At 38.5% G+C, this 27,460-nt stretch overlaps 2 protein-coding genes across 3 annotated transcripts in view; both read left to right on the top strand.

Annotated features, from left to right (window-relative positions):
• Nucleotides 1–14,066, top strand: part of LOC124154516 (phospholipid scramblase 2-like) — a 49,968-nt gene extending 35,902 nt beyond the window's left edge. For both annotated transcript variants that reach the window (XM_046528309.1, XM_046528308.1), the window contains exons 2-6: nucleotides 108–276; nucleotides 5,483–5,700; nucleotides 10,697–10,864; nucleotides 12,488–12,649; nucleotides 13,929–14,066. In XM_046528309.1, the coding sequence (XP_046384265.1) occupies nucleotides 117–276; nucleotides 5,483–5,700; nucleotides 10,697–10,864; nucleotides 12,488–12,649; nucleotides 13,929–13,958 (738 nt within the window). In that variant the 5' untranslated portion in view covers nucleotides 108–116 and the 3' untranslated portion in view covers nucleotides 13,959–14,066. The remainder of the gene's footprint in view (nucleotides 1–107; nucleotides 277–5,482; nucleotides 5,701–10,696; nucleotides 10,865–12,487; nucleotides 12,650–13,928) is intronic.
• Nucleotides 14,067–25,825: 11,759 nt separating this feature from the next.
• On the top strand, nucleotides 25,826–27,025 carry LOC124154518. The gene is made up of 2 exons (XM_046528312.1): nucleotides 25,826–26,348; nucleotides 26,460–27,025. Exons 1-2 carry the CDS (start codon nucleotides 26,326–26,328, stop codon nucleotides 26,872–26,874), a joined length of 438 nt encoding a protein of 145 aa, XP_046384268.1. The 5' UTR covers nucleotides 25,826–26,325; the 3' UTR covers nucleotides 26,875–27,025.
• The last annotated feature ends 435 nt before the right edge of the window (nucleotides 27,026–27,460 follow it).

Genomic DNA, 27,460 nt, shown 5'->3' with positions numbered 1-27,460 from the left:
GAAGAAAAATCCATCGATCGAATCGCTAGATTATGACGCCGGCAGTAGTATGTGTTCTTTTTTTACCTTATAAACTGGCCTTTACAAGTTTTTTCTCACGTTTCTAGATTGCAGAAATGGTGAGCCACGGCCATCACACGGTGGTGACTAATCAGCCGATGTCTGGGGTCGCATGGATGGTTAGACCGGCCCTGATTCCGAACTGCCCACCGGGACTGGAATATCTTACAACTATCGACCAAATCACCATCTATCAGAAGAAGAGCCTCTTGAAAAGTGAGACATTTTAACAGACAGTCACAGCTTTCTTAAAACCTGAATCGTTGAATAATTTTTTTGCATCCCTTACGAGCGATAACTCCAGTGATCGCTCCAATGATGGAGGAAAAAAAGACCGTTTCATGCAATCATTTTCCTCGATGGCTTGGGGGATGCGAAGTCCCATTTCTTTTTTCATTTCTCTGCACGTCTTTTTTCCGTCGCTGAAACTAGGGGGACTGCATAGAGGAGGCCCAATTCCATCGCGCAGAAGGCTGATTTCCGTTGCCACTACGATCGCATTTTAATCGGTTTTCGAAAATGTCCGCGACGTGGTGATGAGTGGAATGCAATCCTTTTTTTCCACAATATTTTGCAATATAATGTTTTAAATATCAAGGGATAGTATGGAAAAGCTACGAATTTCATAGATGACATCATCATGTACATAAATTTCAGTTAACCCCCATAATTATACCTTGTTTCCCCGTGAAACTTGGATCATTTTGTCCGAAAGCGACTCGAGTGGCGACTTTTGTATACACATTTAAATGCGCGGTGGATGACAACACATTTAGAGGCCGGCTTGAGGATCCCCTTTTGTAATATTCGTAGCTGAAACCATCACTGGTACCGTCTTTCAGCCAATCAGAACGCACGGCCACTAACAGGGATTATAGCAGTATGCTTAGCTTTTAACTGAGTGAAGGTTGTAAATAGGAGAAGCGACGAAATTGGCGATGGAAAATAGAACAGCGGGATGACCGTATAAATCACAAAACGATGGGTCAAGACATCACTGCCTTGTCCCATGGGACGAAAAAAATCATCTTGTGAGTCAGGCTTTACCGACCGAACTGAGTTCGGTCTCACTCAGATCGATCGGGATTGGTATACAATGAGAGGGTTTCGGAGCGAATCAGATCATGACGTTCCCTTGTGTTCATTACATGGGACCGTATGCCTAAATGTTCGAAGTTATTAGCTGTACCGTAAACCACCATACTACCTAACCATACTTTAGTCAAGGGCGGTTAAAATGCGTTAAATTATTAAGAGCTGTAGGTTTGAGAGGGCAGATTAAACCACCTTAAGTGCCTAAAACTCCACTGTCGATACAATAATTTTTCTTCAATTCAAAACATCGCGGAGAGATAAGTTCGCAAATTAAAATCAGCACTTCACGAATAATTGGCTTCACACTTGGTAGCGTATACAGAATTATTTATTAACGCGTTCTCGATGCCATTTGTCATTCTTCTGCAGAACTGTACCATCAAACTGCCGAACACACGATAGGTATTGACATTGACCAACTCAAACTTTACTCAGATTAACCCGTTGCTGTCAAACGTCGAGGCTGGCTCGACAGGCCTAGTGCATCAGCTGTAACATCGAGTTAAGATCGTCATCACAAAGCTCACCCAATCAGCGTATCAAGGGAAATGTATCAAGAGATATCACACATTGAACACTGAGCACAAATAATTAACTCTTTGATTGAGCATGCACAGGGCCGGATTTACCGTGAGGCACAATAGGCACGTGCCTAGGGGCGTCGCAGTCCAAGGGGCGCCTTCAGGGGCGGCAGTTCATTCAGTTACAGCAGTACGTACTGTTTTTTATTTTTGAAGTCTTTTTTGTTACATTAATTAAGGCTAGACAATATTTTTGGAAAGGGTATTCATGAAGTGTTTTAGTTGCATAAAAGTACAACTGTTTCATGTAGTTTTACTCCAAGCTGTTTTTCTTTAATTGAATCGTCTATCTAGTATGATGCTGGGCACTAGGCCGGCCCTTATTTTTCAGAATTGCGAAAAGTTATGTTTTCCTGGTCTCAAAATGATCCAAATGAGGTCTATATTCACGTGTTAAAATTTGGTTACTTTAAAATAACGGCAACCCGTGCCCCAAAGGCCCTAAGTACTGAGGACCCTCAATTGACATTTTTGGGGTCAAAAAGTGCTATTCCTATGTAAAACGTAAAAGTAAAGAACTTTAGGGACGATTTTCTGTTAGTTTTGACCTATCTCTAAGCACTTAGGAGATATCGTCCGTCGTAATGCAATCCCCCCCAGGGCGCCACCCCGCACCGCGGCACCGCTGAGGTACGGCCCGCACCACTTACTACAGACTTCCCCTCAGCCCCCTCCCCTCCCTCGGCAAAGACTTTGCTCCTGATGACAAGATTTACATGCTAGTGGTGCAGTATTGAATAGGTTGTTCCTCTTGTGTCATGATTAATGTTGTTAAAGCCTATAATGTCAATTTTAACCCTTCAACGCCGTCCTATGTACTGGGTACCGACCCCTTAAACCTTGATTTTTGCCGCCATACGGCCGCAAACCATTCCAGCAGGATTTGTTCCAAAGTGCTTTTTATGTACAAAATATTATAAGCATGTGTTACAAATGTGTCTATGAATAATAAAGGAATGAAGGGAATGAGTAGGGCTTCCAGGGCTCCATCAGTAGATAGAAATATTCAAGGAAGAAGAAACGAGGCAGTCAGTTCACGGATGTAGATCACTGTGGATAGATAGAGATAGTTCTTATGTATAGTGTGCAAAGGATAGGAAGTGCTAAGTTTTTTAAGATGTAAGGAGAAAAGTGGTGAAATAAATACTTTATCATGAACGTGACGTTCATTTTAAGAATAGACCAACAAGGAAAGGCATGTAATCAAGACAAAATCCAGGCATTGAACTGGTTGGAAAAGAAAGTGAAGAAATAATCGGCTCAAATTTACCTACAGTGAGAGAAGTACTGTGTGTTTTCTCTATCACCTAATGGGTTCGAAATTTGTAAGACTTAGTGCGAGAAGAACCGTGAGAAATGCGTCTCAACCAAGGTACAAAACTAGAATTCTTGTTATTACGGTAAATAAGGCGATTGAAAAGTTAGAAAAATGACGCAAAGAATGGATGAACTTGCAACGACAAAAAGAGAGCGCGAACTACAGTGGAGATGAAGAGAAGAGAATCTTTCGTAACAAAACTTGATGATTTGTTTGAAATTGCAAGGTGCGGTACCACTGAATTTTTGACGCACGAGGAGGAAAGTGCAGTTATTCTCTCGCATAAATGTGCTTGGGTTGAAGAAATAAAGTTCTTACGCAAATAAAGAGGAGAACGAAATGCAGTTATTAGTGGAATAGATTTCAATATATTCAAGAAGAAAGGAAAATGTGAGGTTCTCCGCACCTAACAGTGTCAGAAGAATTAGAAATACAATGAAAATGTATTTTATTTTGGTTAATGTACCGAAATTCTTGGACAGAGTGAAAATAAATTGATCTCTTGGATTGGAAGTATTGTAATGGATATTAAATTCTTTCTAAGGTAAGCACATTTCTTCAGAGGCTAGATCTTGCCAGTGTGAGCAAAGTCTTTGCTGAGGGAGGGGAGGGGGTTGAGGGGAAGTCTGTAGTAAGTGGTGCGGGCCGTACCTCAGCGGTGCCGCGGTGCGGGGTGGCGCCCTGGGGGGGATTGCGTTACGATGGACGATATCTCCTAAACGCTTAGAGATAGGTCAAAACAAACAGAAAATCGGCCCTAAAGGGCTTTACTTTTACGTTTTACATAGGAATAGCACTTTTTGACCCCAAAAATGTCAATTGAGGGTCCTCAGTACTTAGGGTCCTTGGGACACGGGTTGCCGTTATTTTAAAGTAACCAAATTTTAACACGTGAATATAGACCTCATTTGGATCATTTTGAGACCAGGAAAACATAACTTTTCGCAATTCTGAAAAATAAGGGCCGGCCTACTGGGCACGATATGGTGGAAGTTCTTAATATTATTAAAATAAGACATTGCAATATTTCCACTGAGTTTTATTACTACACAACGCGTTTCGTCGTCACAAACGACATTATCAAGTGTGACCCTTGATAATTATCAAGTTTCACACTAGATAAAGTCGTTTGTGACGACGAAACGCGTTGCGTAGTAATAAAACTTAGTGGAAATATTGCAATGTCTTGTTTTAATAATGAATCGTCTATATTTTCCCTGCGTACAAAATTCAAGCATAAACTTATGCTGTCAGCCATATATCTGTATATTTCCTTATTGCCGAACCTTACCTCATGCGAGTGGCTATGCCTTATCATAAAAATCGGGGGGGGGACTCAAGTGAGGAGGGTCGCTTAATGGAGAGGTGGGAGATACGCAACTTTGGGTAAATCCGGCCCTGAGCATGCATAATATTACAAATAATGGACTTTTATTGAAAACAATAAAATAAGAGCATTTAAAAAGTCAAAAAGAAATCCTGTCAATTATTTCTATTACTCTAAAAATTAATTTGGACCAGACCACTTGAATAAAAAAATTGTTTCGCAAAGAATAATGTCAATACCTACCTTGAGTGCGGTAGTTCCCTGGTATAGTTCTGCAAAACTAATCTAAATCCTCTTAGAACTTAAAACATAAATCTTCTTGCATTCCTTTAGCTTCGTCACTGCCGTCAATGATACGAAAAATACTGCGTTTGCTCGAACATCACACTTTTCAAAGCCTAATACGTATTTTTCAGGAGGCACATATTTCACTACACATATTTTTCTCTTTCGTCGTTTTCTCTTCGGATGATATCTCCCAAGCAGCATAACTATACCTTTTTCAATACCACTTAATGTCGAAAAGACATCGGTGGTGAAAATTTTAAGGCGACGAAAATGATAACATTTTTTCGACAAAATGGTATTTAACAGATATATCTTTTTAGTTTGAAATGGCAAGCACTTTGTTATTCTTACTTTAAACCAAAATAATGTACGAATCTGGTAACATTACAATTTAGGTAGGTACCATTTCTCCGCCAAAAGGAAGAAATAATTTAATCATCAAATCCTGAAAACTACTTTGGTATGCTGCTATGAAAAATATTAACTGGCCCAAGTGTGACCGGAAGTTATTTCACTTGTTTAACTATTTAATGAGCATCCATGACGTCAATTTTTGCTGCACTTTATTCTTTTGCATCACTTTTTGTTTTTGCACATTTGTAATCTTATCGAATTATGGTAATACTGGAGATATAAAAATTGACATCTTTTAGAATTAAAAATGACTTTCGATGCTGCTCGGGCTATTGTCCAGCCGTTTCACCCATGGGTTTGAAACATTTTTACAACAAGAACATCCGGCGGAATATGCCTGTCTTGGTGACGGAAAGAATTCCCACGTTTCCGCACTTAATGAGTTTTTTCCCTCATCAGTTTTCACAGGATGTGAGACCCGCAATAAGTTCACGCTGGTCAACAATTTGGGGCAGATCATCTACGAAGCGGAAGAGGAGAGCGATTGTTTAATTCGATTTTGCTTCGGCCGTATTCGACCGTACGAAATGGAAGTAAGGGATAACCATGGAAATCGAATCATCCACATTTACAGGCGGCTGGCGTGTGACAGCTGTCTTTTCCCTTGCTACCTTCAGGTATTTATAATTATTATTTCTATTTCATATTTATCACTGAATAAAAGCATTCCGGCATAATCGAAAATAACGGGCAGGAGACAAGTCAAATTCGATTTTCTTACTGCGGCGAAAATCCCACTCAGGCGGGGCTCAAACCCGCGACCCAAGAATTTAGCCGACGAGGACTTCAACCAGGCGCCACCAAGGCCGACAATTTTAAAATTTCAACTTTTTTTAAGTTTATAACATTTTTACAACAAGAACATCCGGTGGAATATGCCTGTCTTAGTGACGGAAAGAATTCCCACGTTTCCGCACTCCGAATCAAGGCTTAACGAGTCTTCTCTTCAATTTCTTACATAGTCATCCTGTCATCAGCTCCTTCCTTTTCATGAGCGCTTCCTCTGCTAACGCAATTATCAACATTTCAAGATTTCTTGAGTCCTGTGTCCGTTTTCCTTTTACACACTGCCCAAAGTACAGATAATCTACAGAAAAAAATCTGCGGAATATTCTCAATTATAGAATATGCTTTCATTTCTGTAAGAAAACTTAGGTAATCATGGTTTCGTTGGTGGTAGTCCACGTTGCCCTGATGGCGACGTGGGTTTCTTCCATCCCTAACCTAACCCTAGGCGCCGTCAGGCTCACGAGGCGGGGGCGCACCCTTTCCCTTCCTCTCCACCTCTCTCCTGAAGCGAGTGGGCGAATAAATATTTTTGGCAGTTAGAGCGGCATCGGTTGAAGTCACGTGATGTACTCAGGCCATCTATTATGTACGTAAAAGAGTCGCCAATAAAAATTTAAATGAAAGAAAACATCATTAGGAATGAAATGTGAGTGCAATTTTGTACCTCAGCATAATTTAAACGTCAAAAATGATTTTTAAAAGGTATTTACAGCAATCAACTTGACTAGTTTTAACACCACTTCGATCCTTTGCACACTGAAATGTCGACGATACTTTTGGCCAAATATTCACAATCTTAGTGGTAAATTCTTAATAAATATATTTATTTATAAACAAAATATATGTGAAACGTGTGTAATAATCCGGGAAACTAAATATATTCGCGTAATTTAGGCGAAGTCGGTGTAGTGGTTTTCGTTTTGCGATGTTGGTGGCAGAGATCCCGGCGGCCATCTTGCCATTTTCAGAAAGTTTTTCGCGAATATCTTTCTTATTTTGTCATGAACTTATACTTTCCGTACATATTTAGATTCATCACAAAATTTTGCTCCTAATGAGTGCCGTCTCAACAACGTCTTGTCACAAACAGATTCTCAAGCTCGAAAAAAATTAGTATTTCTCCAAAAGAGCCCATGTTAAATTATCCTAATTTTACCGTCAAATATCTCAAAAACGGCAGATAAGAATCGTTGAAAGGCCGTACTCTTCGGTGGGCAAAGTGGGGGGTGGGAAGTTAAAAGGCTGACAAGGGGCGGGTAAAATACGGAAATCAAGCTAAAAACAATGAAATAAAACAATTGCGCATCCTTGCTAACGGCTTCCGGGTGCAGCTGCGTGTTGCACTTTGTCGTGCAAGCTTTCGCGTCCGTTACGAGGGCGCATCATCAGGCGATGGGCTCGTTCGGAGGGACGTGACTGTAAAGTTTCGTCCCCACAAAGTTAAATCGCCATCGTGACATGGAACACTGAGGAGTGTGCGTTTGTTGTTGAGGCCTATTTTCCGAGTTGATGTTTCTTTACGGAAGTACAGCGAACCTTATGGGCTGATATTCTGGACGTAATTACACCGTGCTATTCGCCGATATTGCACCAGAATGTGTAATAATATTGCGTATTACAACCCTGGTACAATACGGTATTCTGAACGCGTGTAATCCGTGTTTCTATTACACAGGAAGGCGTATTTCTCAAAAAATCTGTAGCGCCGGTGCAATTCAGTATATATTCTGAGCACTGAATAGCACCCGGTAGGGGTATAATATTATTACACCGTCTCCCGATTCGGGCTATTTGGTATTTCACCCCGTAAAACGCGCGCATTGCGATGTTGAATTGTTTTTCTGAGGTTAAAGTAACCTAATCATGTATTGAAAAATGGAATAAGGGCTAAAAATGAAATTAAATCTACTTTATTTTGTTTAAATAATCGTAGCATACGTGATGAATATTTAACTAGTTAAGCGAATTGTGTAGAAATAAACATTCGAGCTTAATATGTAGAGCACAAGCTTGGTTCATCGACAGTACGTAAACAATAATAATTAATGCAAAGAATTACTACAAATAGCTAAAATTTTCAGCAATGCATTCATATTTACTGTGCATAATTTTATTTCAATTCCTTACGTGCGACGAAAACATCGTCAATGTGGGCTCTCACGTCAATTCTTGAATTCTTTCAAGCTTGTGTCAACCAACTGACTCACCAAATGAAATGATAGTTATAACTTTCGATGAAAACGTATAATACCATTTTACCAATATTTTGATCAGCCGTTCATTTGCTCAATTTGGCATTATACACAAATACATGCTTCGAGTCGAAATTCTTTTCCCCACATTATTCGCTACCTTCCACAATTACAACTGGAATTTTACTAAATTATAACTCGGGCAGTCGACTTGAATAGGGTGATTTCCTATTATTTTTATTATTATAGATTAGAAAGATTATTACTCCTGGAGTACGTATTTCAAGCTTTTATATTTTTAAATGGCGATATCTATTTTTCGCGATGAAATGAAAAGTGAAAATTTTCAAGCGCGCGAAAACGCGACGGCTAAGTGTGAATGCTGGGAAAACCCCGTGTGACGTCTTTCTGGTTCCCGTTGTCGCAAAGTGAGGTGACCTTGGGGCGAGGATGTGTGCGCCGCTGAGATGCAGGCTTCTAGCAGGTAGCGCTTGGCTTAAATAAGGATTATTAATACTCTATCAAACGAAGGAAACTTTCCGACCTTAGGAAATTTTCATATGTGATTATTAAGACATGTTTCCCTGAGCTCTGTGCCTCATGCATGCATTGGTAATCTCAGACTAAGTAAAACTCCTATCTACTCGTATGGAAACTAGGTCCCTGTGACGTCACGTGCATTGGCATCGCTGGGGCGCCAATCTGGCCTTTTTCAAATGCGGTTAAAATTGACCATTGCCATTCGTCTGAACTGGGATTTCTAAAACCAAATAATTTTTATATTATGAATACACTAATGGTGGATAACGAATCACAATCATTGCCTTTCGCTTTCTTTGATGAAGGAAACTACCCCATTGCTCGCTTGATAACAAACGATTCCTCCGAATATGAATTAAGTTTCCGAACAAATATGATTCACCACAGTCGTTTAATGTAATATCCATGAACAACATAATGCAATATTTATCATGTGGGCTTCTATACAAATTGTTGCCTCTATAAGCAAGATAGTTTTTCACAGATTCAGTTTAACGTCACAGTTGAGGGTCTATCTAAATTTTCAGTGAGCATATTAAAATCAGCTTATACGAAAACAATAATAAAAAGTGACACAACAGCACTTTCCACACGATTCACTGGTGTTAGATTCACTTGTTCACAGCTGTTCCATCCATCCTCAAATTCACCATCACCTCCCTCTGCTTTTTCCAAATCTGCAGCTGAAATATCGCGATTATTCCATCATAATTCTTGAAAGAACAGCTGTGACATCGTAACCTACTTTATTTCTTAAAAAAAGAATAAACACTGAAATTAAGGGAGTCATATAATATAAAACTAACATTAGAAACGAAAGCTTCCGGTTCATCCAGTAAAACTATATCGTCACAATTAAAACAATAAAAGTTGATACATATTTATTTTGACATGCAAAAAATAAACCGACTTCGAAGCCTAACACAATTACGAAGAAATTTTAACATATTTAGCTTTCAATGATTACTTCGCATAGCATATACCTTGCGTAGGACGGACTAACTTATATAGGTAACATGTTCATTATTTACTCCCAATAAGTTAACATTATTACTATGCAATAATGACCTAATAAACCTGTACGTAGCCATTGTGAAATCTATCCAAACCAGCAACATTAAACGGCTGATTTCCTGAATGAGATTTTTAAAGCGTATAATATGTATCCAAGGTTTTAATAAAACTTTGAAATGTAAGTAAAGCCATTACTTATATTTGCAAGCCAATATTCCGTAGAATACAGATAAATGTATAAAACTTCCTCTCCCTCTTGGTGCGAAAACTGTTCTGAAAGTTTTTCATACGGGAAGACGAGGAGCTTCGAAATAGGTAGCTTGCGCAAGAAACAGCACGGTGCTTTACCGAAGAAAATTATAACTCCCCTTCAATCAGAATACCGGGTCGGTGTAATAAAGACCTGCGGAATAGCACCCACTATTTATTACACCGCTTATCCAGAATAGCAGTCATGCAAATCCTTCAATTTAACTTCTGATTCATGCAATGGGTTTTATTAATTTTTAAAAGAAAAAACTGAAGTTGTGTTGCCACACCCTGTAGATGGCATCGAGGTTAGAAACCAATACCAGGGTACAAACAATGCGGATATTTCAACCTTCACATTTTTCAGTGAATACTTTTTCCAACTACTTATGCCGACCGCGATATTTAGTGAATAAAGCAATTAGACTTCAATGCAGCCTTCATTTGCTAACAACACAAAGAGTAACCCGGTAACGTGTGTACATTTTATTTTTATCGCAGTTTTCATGGCATAATGAAAATTATATAGGTTTCTGGTCGAAATGACAGGCATAGTTAGACAGAGATCAACATTTTAACTTAAATAAAGAGGAAATCTGCGTGACTTCCAATGAAAGTAAATCTTAATTCTGTAAAGCAAAAATTTCATAAGAAATAATTGCTCCCTTTCGAAGAACATTGCCTGTACTACGTACATTATGAGCCAATTAAGGAGAGAATACATTAATATAAGTGGCAGAGCAGTTGCTACCTGCTCCAAAACCTATTTCAAACTATATATTACATCTAAATATTTCACTACATTACACTTTTTATGATTTCATTCCAGAAAATTGAAGTGTCGTCAGCTGACGGAGCTGTTCTTGGAACAGTGGAACAGGAGTGGAGCATTTGCATACCGAAGTTCACAATTCGAGACATTAGTGGAAATGTTATTCTAAGGCTTCGAGGACCCTGCATCACCTCTAGTTGTTGCTGCCAGGATGTGGTATTTGATGTAAGTCTCATAACTTAATGTCCAAAAAAAAGGTTAAAAAAAACTTTTAAATTTAGACGTTTGACACTTGAATTTTAGAACGTAATAATTTTCTTTTTTCCGGGTAGAAGTACGTGAAGAAGTTACTACGTTGCCCAGCCTAATATAAAAGCCCAAATTTATGATTTTTTAAATTCTATTCCTTACTTCCTAACCGAATACCGCTCCCGAGAATTCTTCACGCGGGAAAAAATTTGTATTTCACGAAGTAAACTCGGAAAAAACATGGGATTCAAACCCTCGTGTATTACAGACTAAAGCATTATGTTTCAATGGAATTATTTTTTAAGAACAAGGGCAAACTGTTATTTGAACCACTCACTCCATAAAAGCTGTAGGGATCATTGTATTAGTTTAATTTTTAAATTAAAAATAAATTCACAGTTAAACGCTATGAAATTACTGAATTTAAACAAAAAGTAAAATAAGAGGGTAAAAAGCTGGTTGTTTCAGAACCTCAGTCATTGTATAAATTCGTCGCACTGAAGAGCAATGTTTCATTTCGTTCATTTCGCGTCGGCAATTATTTTTTTAAGGATTACCTCAAGAGTTCATATTAAAATATAATAATTTAAAGACACTCTTGTTCCTAACTACGAGGAAGGTGGTGGTGCCACCGAAAAGTTAGCCGTGAGTCTTTTGTATCTCTTATTGTGCTCTGTTCTGTCCGTACCCAACCTGGGTTATATTTGTGTAATATAATGATAATAATATATAAAAAACCAGGTTGGGTAGAATCACAGTACACAAAAAAGATAAAAAACACTCACAGTACTAAATTTTCGGGGGCGGATTACCACTTTCCTCAGAGTTAGGTAGGAGTCTGTCGGTAAAGGGTGAAAGATAGCTGAGGGAAGGAGAAATAGTGGGGAGGTAGGGTCCAAAGGGGAATGTGCTGAGGCAATTAAGGGATTATCGGTTGATATTTAAGCCGGGAGGAAGAAATGCTTTAAATATATATATGCTATAATATGTACATTAATTCGATGGAATTAAGTTTGAGTGGTTGGTCTGTGGGGAGAAGGGGAGGCCAAAACTGATACATTGTAACAATCATTGAATTGAAGCCGATGAGTGGCCACATGTTTCGCCACCGGGAGGGACGCAAAGTGAGAGGAAGTGCATGATGCCCTGTGGTTATTGATCTCAAAAGGGCCATGATTGATCCTTAGGTTAAGGGGAGTTGAGGATTTGCCTATATAAAAGGAGGGATAGTGTTGACAATGAATGAGGTAAACTACATTCTTGGAAGTACAAGAGGCCTCAGGGGGTGGTGGTAGACAGGATACGAGATGACTAGGGATAGAAGGAGGGGTAAAAATTGGGCAGGTCTTGCATCTAGGACGACCGCAGGGCTTAGGTGTACCATTGGGAGTAGTGGGTGACTTATGTAAGGGGTTCTTTGAGCGGAATAAATCTGAAAGGTTTGCAGGTCATCTGAATGTGACAGTAGGGGGTTTGGCAAAAGTATTGGCTGTCGACTTATTATTTTTTAGAAAAGGGAAGAGGAATAATAATACACCTGGTTGTTTCTAGATATGAATAAAGATTATCTCTTTTAATTTGAGCAATTTCTTATCACAGGTGCTGTCAGCAGACGGAGAAACGGAAGTCGGGCACGTATCGAAGCAGTTCAGTGGGGTCGTCACGGAATTGTTCACCGATGCCGACAGATTTGGAGTTCAATTCCCCATGGACTTGGACGTTCGCGTGAAAGCCGTCGTATTAGGAGCGGTGTTTTTAATAGTAAGTACACACAAAAGGGGGCGGCAAACGCTCTCAAGGCGGAGTCCTCTATTTTCCCTCGTAACAACAAAGGGCGCAGCTAAGAATTATGGCTAGGGGGGGGTTTTAGGCGCAACTAATGCGTAGGGGTATGTGGGTATTGCATACCCGCCAGGGTAAGCAGGAATTGCGGGGGCCCTCTCCCAGAAAAGTTTTTTGAATAATGATTCAAAATGGCGAGTTCTACGGCTTTCTGAGGGGTATTTGATTAATCCTAACACTATTCTATAAGTAATACTTATCCAATTAAGTAATATGGATTAAACTTAAAAATTTCTGAGAGCTCTGGGGGGGATTTTATCCCCCAAAACCTCCCCCCCTCGCTGCGCCACTGGTAACAACTACGAAGTAGAGTCGTTGCAGCCCGCCATCATTTTTCAGGCCACCACTAATAATGGACTTTGTTGAAGCACAGGCGTCGAGGCGTGAGGAGTTTTTTTTATTTTAAAATTTCCAATTGTAAATTAAGATAATGGACAATTCATTAGCCACAAACATCTGTGTATATAAAAGAGGATGTCTGTTTGTCAGGGATGCCGACTTACAAAAAATATTGGGGGGGCCCAAACCGGGGATCTTGCCCCGGGAAATTTTATGAGCAGTGAGTTTTAAGTTTTTAAAGCATTTTAGAATAGTCATACATAGAATAGCCTTCCCTTGATCCACCGACGCCATCGGAACATTCAATAGGCAGCTCCGAAAATCCTTCTGCTCCTAAATCTAAAAAAAATCATTCTTCCTTACATTTTTTATCGTTTATTTCTGTTAATGCTTCATATTTAAAGTTTTATATTCAATGTAAAGGCCAAATCGACCATGTTTGACTAAATTAAGTAAATTAATAAAAAAATAATTAATTAATTTTAACCATGTCACTAACTCCGAAATCATAAAATTTCAACCGTTTTACCTCAACAATTCTACAATAGCAACGGAAGACTATTGTAAATATTTTACAAGCTTACTTTATGGAACTTAGTTGACACAATCCAGTCAAATTATACAGGTTAAGTCTCCTTAGGCTCCTCTTCTCGCAGAAAAGATCAAACTGAACACTACTTAATTCTTAACCCAAATACAGCCTAAAAAGACTTACCCTGTACCAAATGCCGATAACGGCAGGTCATTTCCATAAAGCATGCTCCGTGATACTATGAACTGCCAACATACGGCGATTGTAGTAATATTTTATCAATAAATTTCCTCTTCCAATTTTCAATTTATTTTCTTTTCTTTGCAGAATTCCATGTTCTTCGAAAGACGGGACTAAATCGAAAAAGCAAGCCATAAGGACTATAGGTTACCCACAAACCAGACGAATATCGTAAAGGAAATATGTATCACCACTGATATTTAAGTATTCGACTGATTGACATCATCATCATTAGCAAAGAGCCCTAAGATTAGTTTGACGCAGCTCACCATTCCTCTCTCCTATCCGCTAACCTTTTCATAGCGATGAATTTCTTCTCTTTTACATCCTTTATAACCTGTCCTTTGTAACTCATTCGGTGTCGTCCCTTGCCCTTCTTCCCTTCCACCTGTCCTTTTACGATTGCCTTCATCAGGCCATCGTGCCTCATAATGTGGCCAACTAAATTGTCCTGTCTTCTGCTTAAGGTTCTGATTTCTCTTTTATCTCACTCTTCTTAGCACTTCCTCGTCACTTACACGGTCGATCTATTTCATCTTCATTATTCTTCTGTAGAACCACATTTCGAATGCTTCCACTCTTGACTTCTCTGCTGCTGCCAACGTCCAAGCATCGCTCCCATAGAGAAATATGCTCCATGTTAAGCATCCGATGAGTTGTTTCCTCATTTCTGTGCTTGTATTCTCAGCTGTAAGAAGATTCCTCCTTTTGTAGAAAGCTCTCTTCCCCTACTCCACTGACTACTTCTTTCTTGCTTCGTCCATCGTTGGTAATTCGGTTTCTTAGGTGGAGAAACTCTTTCCTCTTCAAGCTTTCGTTTTCCTGGACTAATGTTTGTCCTATCCTCCTCTCTTTTGCTGCAAACTAAGATCTTAATTTTCTTTTTGTTAATTTTCAGATGATATCAGGCCATTGTCCTTTCCATATTTGTCAAAGACTTCTTCAAATCATTTTCTGTTTTCCATACGTCCTGAAATTAAAGGGCTATCTCCATGTCAGGACAATCTCTGTGATCTACTACTTCTTCGTTAAAATTGTCATGGAGGAAACGAAAAGGGTGAATCTGAGAAAGAATAGATAAAGTAATTAAATATATTTACCGGCTGATCCTGCTGCTTGTGCAGCTCTGACTTAATTGATAATGTTTGCTTTCGATCCATTACTTGGTTCTGAAATTTTTTCAAAGGATTATTATTATTATGTGATTAATTTTGATAAATAAATAAATATTTTTATGAATGACTCATTAAACTGATGCATTTCATTTGTAATCATATTTATTGAATTACCTAGAAATAAAACCAAAACCAGGACTTATCACATTTCACTAAGATACATCCAAAAAACTCTGCGGATGCGAAGTTTGGTCATCAGATAAGTATTGAGAAAAAAATCATAACCTCTGAAAGCAAAGTGCTAATATGTGGACCAATACATGAAGTAAGATTGTGAAGAATTAGAAAAATAGAACTGAGAGAGATTCATATATATCGGAACCGGATATAATTGCTACAATGAAAAGCAAACTATAAAGAAAAGATGCCTGGGCCACATATTGAAAAGGGACAGTATCAGCATGATAAAACAGGTTTGTAGTGGTAGATCCAATGACTGAAGACTCCTATAATAGGAGGACGATGACTGCGTTGGATAGACCGAGCACTGAAGGATGAAAGGAGACTTGGAGCAGAAATAGAAATGACGGCAGACGGATGAGAGGGGATGCAGGTCGTTGGCGAGGCCAAAATCCACCTCAGATTTACATGACAACAGGAGTAAATGAGTAAGGTAAGTATTCCATATGTAAACGAGGATTTGGTCTAAAATTTGGCCTAATTTAGCTCCTTATAGGCTAAGGAATCCTTGTATTGTAGATGATTTGATTAATTATTGACAGAAGAGGAAAAATTGAAGACAAAGAACACTAGCCAAGTGATGATATCTGTGTCTCTTTCCCGTCAAGGGAGAGGTGGTTCCTACAACCCAACTTCACCATCACACTTTGCATGCCTACAATAGGGAAATTGCATACTTTTTATAGACAGTATGCTGACGTACTACAGTAAATACTTAGTACCGCAATATACTTTTTTCCGCTTAAAATCAGTTTATACACTAGAAAATGAATCCCAAAAGTCTCCCGAATTTCGCGGGCTAAAAAATACCGCCCCCACTAATCTTGCACCGTGACGTCATAATTCAGTACGAGTCCAAGATCCAAGCCCAGTAACGTCGTAGCTGCAGGTTTGGAAGAGCCAAGTTTCGTTTAAAAGAAAACTTGGCTGAAATAAGGAAAACATACAAGCGGTGCATTATTCCTCTCTGCAATAACATCCCAGAAAAAATTTTCGTTTGCATTCCCACGGAGGAAATTAGAAGAAAAACCTCGATGCATGCCGTCCGTCGGGATGAGCGTTGCGGAAAAATAAGAGTATAATAAACGGAATGATAAACCCGTATGCTATGGGTGCGAAGATAACTTTAATATAAATAATATTTCGGTATTTCATCGACTGAATGACTTGAACCTGAGATTTTTCTATAATTCGGCTGCCTTATAATATAAACTTCCAGATACTTGTTTCTCGATAGGTAAGATGGGCTCTTGTTCCATTTCAGTTATGGGCGGACATAGAAAATTCCATGATTTTTAAAATCAAGGGAGGAAATATGAAAATAAAGAGCAACGCTGTTCCTCATACATTCCACTGGCAGCCAAGAAGACATCGTTTTCTTCTACTGTCGCCGTCAAAATGATGTGCCGCTGTACTTTGCAAATTTATATCTTGGTTCATGCTCTAATAATGAATAATACATCATGTTAAAGAAAATTTTATTCTAAATTCCAATTTATTTTTTTACAAAAACTTCAAAAATGTAGACACCAGTGCAATAACTTACTCCGCGCACCGTGAAATTAGCCGTTTTGTCAACTTCATGAACTTTTTAACTCAACCTAGGGAAAACTACTGCGTCAACAGCATTCTTCTTCCTTAATAATTTACAAACATCAGTGCAGAGTTATAAAGGAAGTTGTAGATGGAAAAAGAATGGAATCCAGAGGTGGTCACAAAAAATGAATCGTAGCATTCTTTTATTTTATTCTACGCCGTTGCTTGCTTTTGGGGTGTTTGAGGGAAAGTCAAACCCAAAGTTGCCCAAAGAATGTGCACTTCTCTCATATATGTTGCTCTTTCCCCAGTTAAAACTAAATAGAAATTGGATTGAGATGATATTTTCCCCACGGATTCCAGTGATGTTGAGAGTGCAGGTAAAGTATATCCCTCTAGAATTTCCGATACGGAATTTTTAAGTGGCAACGCTCGCAATGACGATGTGCTCATATTGAGAGTAGGTTCCCGATACATCGTGAGAAAAGCTCCCAAAATGGATGCTGTCTGGAAAATATTCATATTTTAATGTTATTTTAGGAAGGCCTTAGATAAAAAAGTAACTTATTAACACCTGAAGACGTTGTGTTTATTATATTGATCGAAGTGCGATTGACTGATTCTTTCTGGAGAAGTGGCTTCGGAGTTTTTGAGTCACAAGCTGGTAGATTGTGTTGGAAATTTGTGCATATTATCGCTACTAAATTTAAGCAATTAATAGTTTCGCTTGCTCAGATTCCAGTCGTAAAGAGCTTCCTGTCGCCTTCCATCCAAAGTATTTTTAAGTTGAAACCATCATTGACTGTTTCGAGGCGGAAAATAAGTTCACCATAAGACTACCGGACTGCCAAGAGAATACACATTTCACATGAATATACGCTTTCGCCAATAATTCATGCAAGTCTCGCTTTGTTGTGAACTATAAAACATTTCAGATGCACATCAGCAATCTTTCCATTTCTCGGCATCGACTTTCGGCGCCGACGAAGTCTACAGTTTCAATAAAATACCCTGATATCATGATGGAATCAGTAACAGGAAGCTTGCTAGGATCAGCCTAAGAATAACCATATTCCTTCATCTTCACGCAATCTATCGCTTTCAATGAAAGAAAAATAGATCAAATAATAGCCCTGTAGTCACAATAAATAACTCCGATACGTCTGCACCTCAAGAAATGAATCATAACCACGCCGTCGCTTGTATTCACCTATGCAACCTCTACCATGGCCGTGCCTCCTCGTACTGAATAATGACGTCACTTTTCTACCAGCCAATCATCGGGCGTTTTCGATTCTCCTTTGAATTTGAAAATTCTCGTGAACTTTGATGAATTATACATCGAAAACCACGTCATAAAATAATAAAAAAACTTTCACCGTGGTATGCAAACATAAACTTTTATATAATTTTGGGGCTCTTGATTATATTTGAAATATATGCAAGTTCACTATTCTTGGTTTTCAAAATTTCTGAAGCCAAGTTTTCAATTTGAGGAGTAAAAAAAAAGTATTTAGGTACTGTAATGGTTCGCGACCCACCCGGATTGAATTAGGGCCGTGAGACACAAGTACAATTAAAAAAAACGAAAATCCTCCCGCGCGAGACCGCTGAACAAAAACCACGCCACCTAACATACATAAGGGAAAAAAAATCGCCTCAAGAGAGGATACGCGAGTGGGGGATTCCCGAATTTTCAAAATCGTTCATGTTCCCTAGCTTTACTGCCGTAGTATTGCACACTGGAATCGGGGAAAAGGGCATGGCAGGGGTTGACTTGGAACCTCGCCTCCTCGAAGTAAATGAACATCTCGTACACAAATCTTTCATTTAACCACACATTATCAAATCGAAAGTCAGCTTTCGCCCGGTACCTCCTGAAAATGGGGCACGGAAGTAATCTCGACCCCGAAATATTCCATTTTACCAGTAAAGGAAGAAGGATGGACGCCTTGGAAATTCGAGAAATAGTCATGAATGGAAACCTGGTTAACGACATAACCTTTCCCAACCCATCCCCCTTATTACTCATCACCCTCCCTAATCCTCCACCCCAACAACCCACCTGACAAACTGTGTCCCCCCCCCTATTCGTTTTCACGAATTACCAATCCCAGCTTGAATCCAAACCTTTTCCCCCACCCCCACATTAACAACCACTATATATATACCTGCCCCCACCATATATTGTATGTATTTGAAAATGGTGTAATAGCCGAAACCGGTAATAAAATAGAAATTCTGAATTTTGTGGAAGTAACAAAGTGTTTTTCATTATTAACACACATTATTATTCACTCTCAGAATAGGCTTTACAAACAAAATAATAATAATACTCATAATAATTAAATGAAATATGGGGAAATGAATGAGGCATGGGCTCTAATAGCGATTTCAGCCCCAAGCTTGGCTTTTAACTGAATGTCGGTGGTAAAGAGACGGAATAAATGATGGGCAGGCCTTGTATCGAAGAGTCAACACATCACAAAACGATCGAAATGAAGTTTTATGCATGTGCAAAAAATCGACTACTTTTCATTTGCAGAAATCTGCTAGGGTCCTCCGTACCAGAAACCTAAGCATGAGTTTTTCGTGGTTTACAAAACATTATCCTTGTGAAAAAAATATATGAATCTTTAAAACCGAACTTCCTTCCGCTTTTTCCAATGCCTGCTTACACGGCTCTTGAGTGAGGCATGATGCTACAGTTCGGCGAAGCAAGAGATGTATAGATGTGTGAACAACGTAAATTGAAATTTGCGTTCCTCTTAGCCTTGACAGAATTTATTTCATAATTAAAATTTTATGAATTTAATAATGCACGAAAATTGAATTTTCAGTTAGTTTTGGAAAATATACTTAAAACAAATCAATTGTACATTATTAAATTAATTGCGAAGACGGCTTAGACACGCCAATTTTTGACTGATGATGCACGGAAAAAAAAGATTTGATTAAAACTATCAAACTGGTGTGATAGGGAGTATTTTTGTTAAATATACTTAAACTTTGATGCAAATTATTAAGCACTTGATTTATTTTACCAAACGCTAGCGTGAGCTCTTGATATATTTCATCAAACATTTTGGTATTGCATAATTTGGTCAATTGTACGGAAGAGTTTCGTAAAAATAACCGAATTAATTCAATACGATTCTGAGTTTGATAACTTTTATCGAAGTTAAGATTAATTTCACGAAGGTGATTGCTTGTTTGGTAAAAATTATCAAACTCTACATTGCTATGCAAATTTGGTTTGATAGAATTTACCAAGTGATTCATAATCTATCGAACGGTCTATCGTTCCTCTTATGTTTATACCAATGCACATTTGCAGTTGAAAGATTCTTAAACAGGCCTTACATAAAAGATAAGTTGGTAGAAATGATTTTGTTTTCATAATTTGTGATGGCGATAACGTTTTAATTTTGTTTACGTTCATTTTTCCGTTTTTTTCCTGCTTTAAATTGCAATACTACCCGTTAGCTGGTGCATCAAAGACATTGATTGAATCGCATATTATCATAGATATTAAAGCTGTAAGGAGATGTTTGTGTATTTAGACACATTAAAACTTTAATTAGAGGTATTCCTGAGGTATAATCATTCGCGATCATGTTTAATAACATGTGATAAAAGCCGTGATACTAGACCCAATCCATGCTAAGGATATCACCCAGCACGTTAAAGCCATCTCTATATCAATGTAATAAGCCTGCAAATAAAGTTTTCTTGCGCATCTGCACTAGATATTCATATGGAGTTACTATACGTAATGCAATTGTGTGCATCAAGTATTCCTCTTAAGCATACAAAGGGAAACTGTAGTCACACCTTATTCATATTTCAAAACAAAGGTTAAATACTTACAATAATAATATATTATAGCGTTTAAATTGACAATTGTTATGACAACCGATTTAGACTAGTTGTTAGAGTCCGTTGTTACCACGCGGAGGGCCCACGTTCAATGCTTCATGCAGGTTTGTTATTTTTCCACTTTTTTTTGTATTTTTTTTTTTGCAGAAACTTACGCCAAACTCCTAATTTTATTATTTTCAATCATAATATTGTTTTCTGGGTTGAAAATCTTTCACATGTGCACGCTACGTCGATTTTATTACCCTTTCGATTTTGATAGTTTTTATCGAACTGCTGTAGCCATTTCGGTAACAATTACCAAATCAGTTTGATAGAATTTATCAAACTGGTTTGGTAATAATTACTGAATTTTTCAATGTGCCATATGAACCCAAAAGTTTGATAAATTTCATCAGAATTCGATAGTTCTAACTAAACTTTTTTTCCGTGTGGAGTCAAAACGTTTTTTCGGAGATCAGAACTCAGGGGGAAAAAATTGGTACGAAATTTTAAATAGGTATATAAAATTTGAAGTTAATCGGGAAAAATTAATAACTTCAGTAATGTGCAAAACGTGAAAAATAAAAATTTTAACCAAATTTTGCATTTTTTTTCAATTTTGCAAAAGAAAATTTGATTACATACCTAAGATTCGGATTCCGCGACGTACATAATGTGGAGAGAAAAATATCGAAATTTCTTTACCAGCGAGGACTTTTTTGACGATATCTTCACAATGCCAAGAAAACAAACGTAGTACATATATACCTTCATAGCATTTGTAATGATTTACGATATAAGTGCGACTTTTCTGAATGCTTAGCGCACATAATCGCGAAAATAGTATTTTTTCAAGCTCAGAGTAAAAAATCGTTGTCGGCCACCTTGAAAAACCCATATGTCGTGAAACTTTTATCTTTGTTACACAACTCAAATTCAGTAACACAAACTACAAACGCAATTGTCCTGTGTAATTACTGACGAAGAAAAATCGGGAGCAACGGCAAGTATAACTATTTCACAAATTAACACATATTAAATGAAAAATTACTCACTCACTAACTCATTAATTCTCACAATTAATGAGTTAGTGAATGAGTAATTACTCACATTGGTAGCAAAATCGAGTGCGACGACACGAACCATTACTTCACAAATCAAATTTGCGAACACAATTGATAAATCCGGACGAAAAATCGGGAGGGATGACACGTACCACCAAACGCCACTGTTTCCATTTCACGACTCCTTAATTGTTTATTTTCGCGTCGTCAATGAGAATTGTTAAATATGATTTACTGCTTTCCCGGCGAATAATGTGGGTAAACTTTTCTCGGGATTCTCACCGGGTAAATGTTTTTATATCGTCCAACGTTTCAAGTACCGTCTCGGCACTCATCTTCAGGGCTGAATGAAAAGAAATGAAAAAAAAATGAATGTAAAAACATTAACCCGATGGGAATCCCGAGAAAAGTTTACCCACGATGAGAATTGTTGTTTGCCATTATTTGACTTTCTTTGTTTTCTCCTGTCGTCAAGGAGAATTGTTACAACCACCGAATATTTCCATTGATTACTGTGCCGTACTTTCGGTATTTTTGAACCACTGAGCAGCGTATTTTTTACCAGATAGTACTTTCAGATATCCAACCGTATCTCGATGATGACAAACGGATCTCTTTCCATTTTTTGGCGTGCTTGAAGCTAAGAGAATCGATAAGTAATACTTACATCGACAACGAACATTGAAACGTTAATGACGTCAGAAGGTCTTAATAGAGCAATTATTTTTTATGCTTGTATATTTTTGTTACGTGGGATATTAACATATGTGAGCATAGACAGTTAAAAGATAAGGTTAATAAAACGTTTAGAGAAAATATCTTACTTCAGTTCAGATCAGTAAACTTTTGTCGAAAGTATAAATACTCTCGAAATTATTAAATCAATTCAATAATGCAATGAAAATGTTAGGAATTTTTTGATGTTATTTTTTAGAAGTTTTTGTTACCCTTGAGTTTTCGAGGTTAACCACTTCAGAGTCGTCAGCTGCGTAAACTGGAATTTAGAGTTTAAACTCCATCAACAATCATCCTGGATGGGTATGTAACCTAGACATACCTAACTGAGGTGCATATTGTATAAAAGCCCATATAAAACCATGAATCGGCTTTTTCGCGATTTTTTTTCATTTTTGATTACGTTAGATTTAAAAAGAAAATAAAGAGACCCGTATTTTTTGGCCTCCTACAACTCGAGCCATTGTCGGCGAACAATCGACGACCCCTACACCCTTTTGCTAATAAGTTAATGACGTCACCAACTCCAGAGCCCATCTTTTCCGCCACTACTTAGGATCGGGCTTCGGTTTCTCGTGGTTTGCTGTTGTTTACACTGTTGTGAGCAAAAGTGTTGTGAACTTCCCACAATGAGCGGTTCTCTCGTAATGAGTTAACAAACCGCATCTTTTATGACGTCACAACTCATGAAAAGTGTGCAGTGACTTTCGTATATTTTTTAAATACTAAAGTTATGAAAGAAGGACTGAAAGGGGAAGACTTTTTTTCTTCGTCGAATCGTATGTTTCTTTTCCTTAATGTTCTGAATTCCTTTGGTGAATCGCATTCTCGCGTCTCATTGTCAGTGAACAGCCTTATCGTATGTACACACGTAATAGAAAAATGCATTTTAAAAATGCAGGACGTCGGTCGTAAGGATATGCGCTGGCCAACCCTCAGGAAACTGGTTGGACATCATAACTTAAATTATAGTGTGTATACCGTAAGTTGGCGCACGGGCCCGCGAAGTACCTGAACCGCGAGCAAAGGAAAGGACATAAAAAATAAATTGTACAGAGAGATACACAGGTTTTTCTAAAAATGGGAAAAATAGTCTACTCTGTACTGACACCACATAAACGTATTGTTTACTGGACTCTGACGTCACGTTCAGCCAACATGGCGATGGGTCCTTTGGAGCGCAAGATTCGAAGACAATTTTCAAATTGGAATTTTACGAATAATACACAGGTTAGAGAAGAGCTGCTTTCAATGTTATTTCCAGCACGAAGGATATTTTTTATCGCATAATCATCCATTTTCAGTGCAATAGGGTAGTTTCTTTCATCAAAGAAAACGAAAGGCATTGATTGCGATTCGTTACCCACCATTATCGTATTCATAATATACAAATTATTTGGTTTTAGAAATACCGGTTTAGACGAATGGCAAGGGTCAATTTTATCCTCATTTGAAAAAGACCAGATTGGCGCCCATGCGGTTGCACTCCACGTGACGTCACAGTGACCTAGTTTCTATACGAGTAGATAGGAGTTTTACATCGTCTGAGGTTACCAATGCATGCATGAGGCACAGAGCTCAGGGAAACATGTCTTAATAAATAATCACCTATTAAAACTGGCTAAGGTCGGAAAGTTTTCTTCGTTTGATAAGGTATTAATAACCCTTATTTAAGCCAAGCGCTACCAGCTAGCATGTTACTCTGCTACCTGTTAGCATCCTGCGTCGTATCAGCGCTCAGATATTAACATATGCTCAGAGCATCGCTCCAAGGTCACCTCAGTTGCGGCAGCGGGAACCAGAACGACGACACGCGGAGTTTTTCCCGGCATTCATACTTACCCGTCGCGTTTTCGTGCGCTTGAAAATTTTCACTTTTCATTTAATCGCGAAAAATAGATACCGTCATTTAAAAATCTATAAGCGTGAAATACGTACTCCAGGAGCAATAATCTTTCGATTTAGGCGATAAAAAATAATAGGAAACCACCCTATTCCCCATTCTCCACACTCGAGGTGAGACCTGAACGATCACGCTGCGTCCCGGTTCACGCGGCGCCGACTGTCCGGCCTCCTGCCGGGCGCTGTCGCTTATAACCACCGGAGCCGTGCCGTATCTACATTGTCACTATCACAGTCGATCACTGCCGCGCTCCACCAAAAGTTTCGCCACTATCGCTCTCCGCCACAAAGCTATTCTAAAATCGCAAGCTCCGCCTTGTGTAAATGTAAACAACGTAAGCCGGGAGGTGGAGGAGCACGTTGATGCGTTCTCCGATCTACGAGTTTGATACAGACGTGGACGTGCCGACGACATTTCTGTCGGTTGCGGCTATTAACCCTCTTCCGACCCGGCGCGGCGGTGGCACGTGCGGCTGGGATCGGGCAAAATACAGACCAGACTGATACAGACTGTCCCACAGGTCGTGTGTCATTTTTGACCATTTCGTCCAGGTCGTGTGTAATTTTAGTAACATTGCATCGAGCAATATTCATGAAAAATAGCATGCTTATGAGGAGAGGCCCTAAGTTTTGTTGAATGTAAGCAAAATTTTACAATTTTGACCTTTTGACCTCACAATGTGGATCCAAACCAAAAATTTTAATTTGCCTTATAGGGTTTCAATGTTAAAAAAATCGAGATGGAAAAAAGTCTGAATTTCATTGACCAAGACGTCAATTCTTAGGTTTTGGACACAAGGAAACCTTAAATAACACTTTTATGTACGAAAATTTAACTGTTGACCCAGTAAGGTACCGTCAAGGTCATAAGGGTGGAAAAAAGAATAGCATGACAACAAAGGTGTCGATCCATGGGTTTTATAGGGAGCCCAAGTCATTGGTATTGTCCAAATTATCGTATTTTTCACTAATTGACCTCTAAGGTTAATACGGAGGTCAAAGGTCATTGAGGTAAACGTCCAGCAATAGTGACCACCAATGTGTCGAACCATAGATTTTAAAGGGTGCCAAAGTCGGTTAGGCAGTTCATATATCCGTAGTGTTGATTTTTTGACCTTCGAGGGTCATAATGGGGGTCAAAGGTCATCGAGTTAAACGTCGAGCCATCATGACAACCAGCGTTTCGAACCATAGGTTCCCATATTTTACCAGCGTGTGTTTAAACACACGCCAAGTACGCGCATATTTTACCAGCGTGTGTTTAAACACACGCCAAGTACGCGGAAATTAAAAAAATAATTTCTAGCCACTCTTGAGAGGCAACCATTTTCTAAATACTTTGACTCATTCTTTGAAACTTCTGAAGTCTCATTACTTCTTGTATTACAGCCTACTATCCCCAGGTTGGCCACCATTGAAAAAAAATATTACCCCTGCATGTGTAAATTGAAAGGCAAACTGTTTCACCTTCATCTTCTTGAGAACACCAGATGCGAACATAAAACTTTTCCTGCCTTTATACATTCGAATGTTGAGGAAACATGATGTTAGTAATGTATTTCCCGTGAAGATAATTGTAACACTTCAATGAAAGCGCAAACTTTGTGTGTGTTTAAACACACGGTGGGATAAACCGCTACTCTTCCCTAAACCAATTATGGTATTGCCTTACATTGTTGAGCTGTCTGTAAACGTCTCAGATGAGTTGTTCTTTGCTCACAATGTATTTCAAAATCATTGTAACTTGATGCCTGAGATAATTATGAGGTTGAAGAGCTAAAATATAATCCATGTACTTAGTTTGAGATTCTCGCTAAAATGTAACTCTTGCTCCTCATGGCTAGACACTATATATATAAAGGACCGACCCAAGGGTACCTGCCATTGCGTTTTGCAAGCTTGGCAGCTGTAGACCAAGTGTTCGTAAGTTCTGTGCTTCTCAGTTGCCCAAAAAATTTCCCAAGTTTAAATTATTTTAGCTCATCCATTTGTTAGCTGTGCATCGCAGTGGATCCTGAGAACACATTCGCAATGTCGACAAACAACAGAAAACGGTAAGAATTGCAAATATTTATTCACTTCCTCATTAAAATAGTCTTTAGGTGTCATTACGCCATCTCAAGCTGTGTTTAAAACTATGAATCAAAATGTCCGATCTCTTTTAGGTCAGAACTCAACACAGAAGACATCTTATTTGAACTCCACAACTTGGATGACAATGATGAACGAGGGCGAGAAATTGATGGAGCAAACACTGTAGATGTGGTTATTCTTCCAGCAAGGGATGGTGACTGCTCTGATGAAGATGATGCACCTGAAGAATGTGAGACTCCAGAGTGCATAAAGGATTTAGGCAAAGGTGTCCTAGCCCAATTAGGTGAGGTACGTCTTGACACTAATCACGGTAAAATTGATTTACCACTTTTTTCTGATGACTGTTCCTCAACAAGCTCAAACAATAATGAGGTTGGATCTGATTTTGATATGTCTAATGAAAAGAATGGGAAAAATTGTCATAGCAAGAGAAGGAAAGTAGCTAAGAGTTCAATCAATGTTTGCTCGGCCACCAACACTCATTAAAAATTTAGCCATTTAGAGGCAGGTAGTTACCGTAAGAAAGATAGATCATGGAAAAAATTAACTCTGAAAACAAATAACATGCCACCTTTAGAGCCTGTTCGTATGCAGCCAAAACCAGAGTTATTAGATAAAAGTCCTTTGGAAATGTTCAAGAGGGATTGGGACGAAAATTTTGTGAATATGATATGTATAGATACAAACAAGTATGCTGTTCAGAAAGGTTTATCCAATGCCGAATTTTCTGTGGACGATTTGTACAAATACCTTGGCGTGTTATTACTTTCTGGCTACTGTTGTGTTCCATTCAGACGTATGTATTGGGAAACCAAACGAGATACTTTCCATTCTCTAGTTGCTGGATCAATGAGCCACAATAAATTTGATTTGATTCACAAATGCCTTCATTTTAATGATAACACCCAGATAGATAGCACTGATAGGATTTACAAAGTTAGACCTGTAGTAGATCACATGAATAAAAAATTTACCGAGATCATAGAATGCTTCGATAGTGAGTTTTCTCTGGATGAGGGTATGGAGCCATACTTTGGGCGTCATTCAATGAAGCAATTTATTAGAGGAGAGC

Source organism: Ischnura elegans, chromosome 2 (assembly GCF_921293095.1).
Source record: "Ischnura elegans chromosome 2, ioIscEleg1.1, whole genome shotgun sequence".
Classification (NCBI taxonomy): Eukaryota; Metazoa; Arthropoda; class Insecta; order Odonata; family Coenagrionidae; genus Ischnura; species Ischnura elegans.
Note: the sequence above shows the minus strand (reverse complement) of the source record. Positions and strands in the feature narration are given on the sequence as shown.

What these genes read in the sequence shown, in the direction of transcription:
- LOC124154518 (XM_046528312.1), top strand. Translation starts at nt 26,326, where the DNA reads ATGTCGACAAACAACAGAAAACG. An exon ending in TCGACAAACAACAGAAAACG is followed by an intron (nt 26,349 to 26,459) that starts GTAAGAATTGCA and finishes GATCTCTTTTAG; the next exon opens with GTCAGAACTCAACACAGAAG.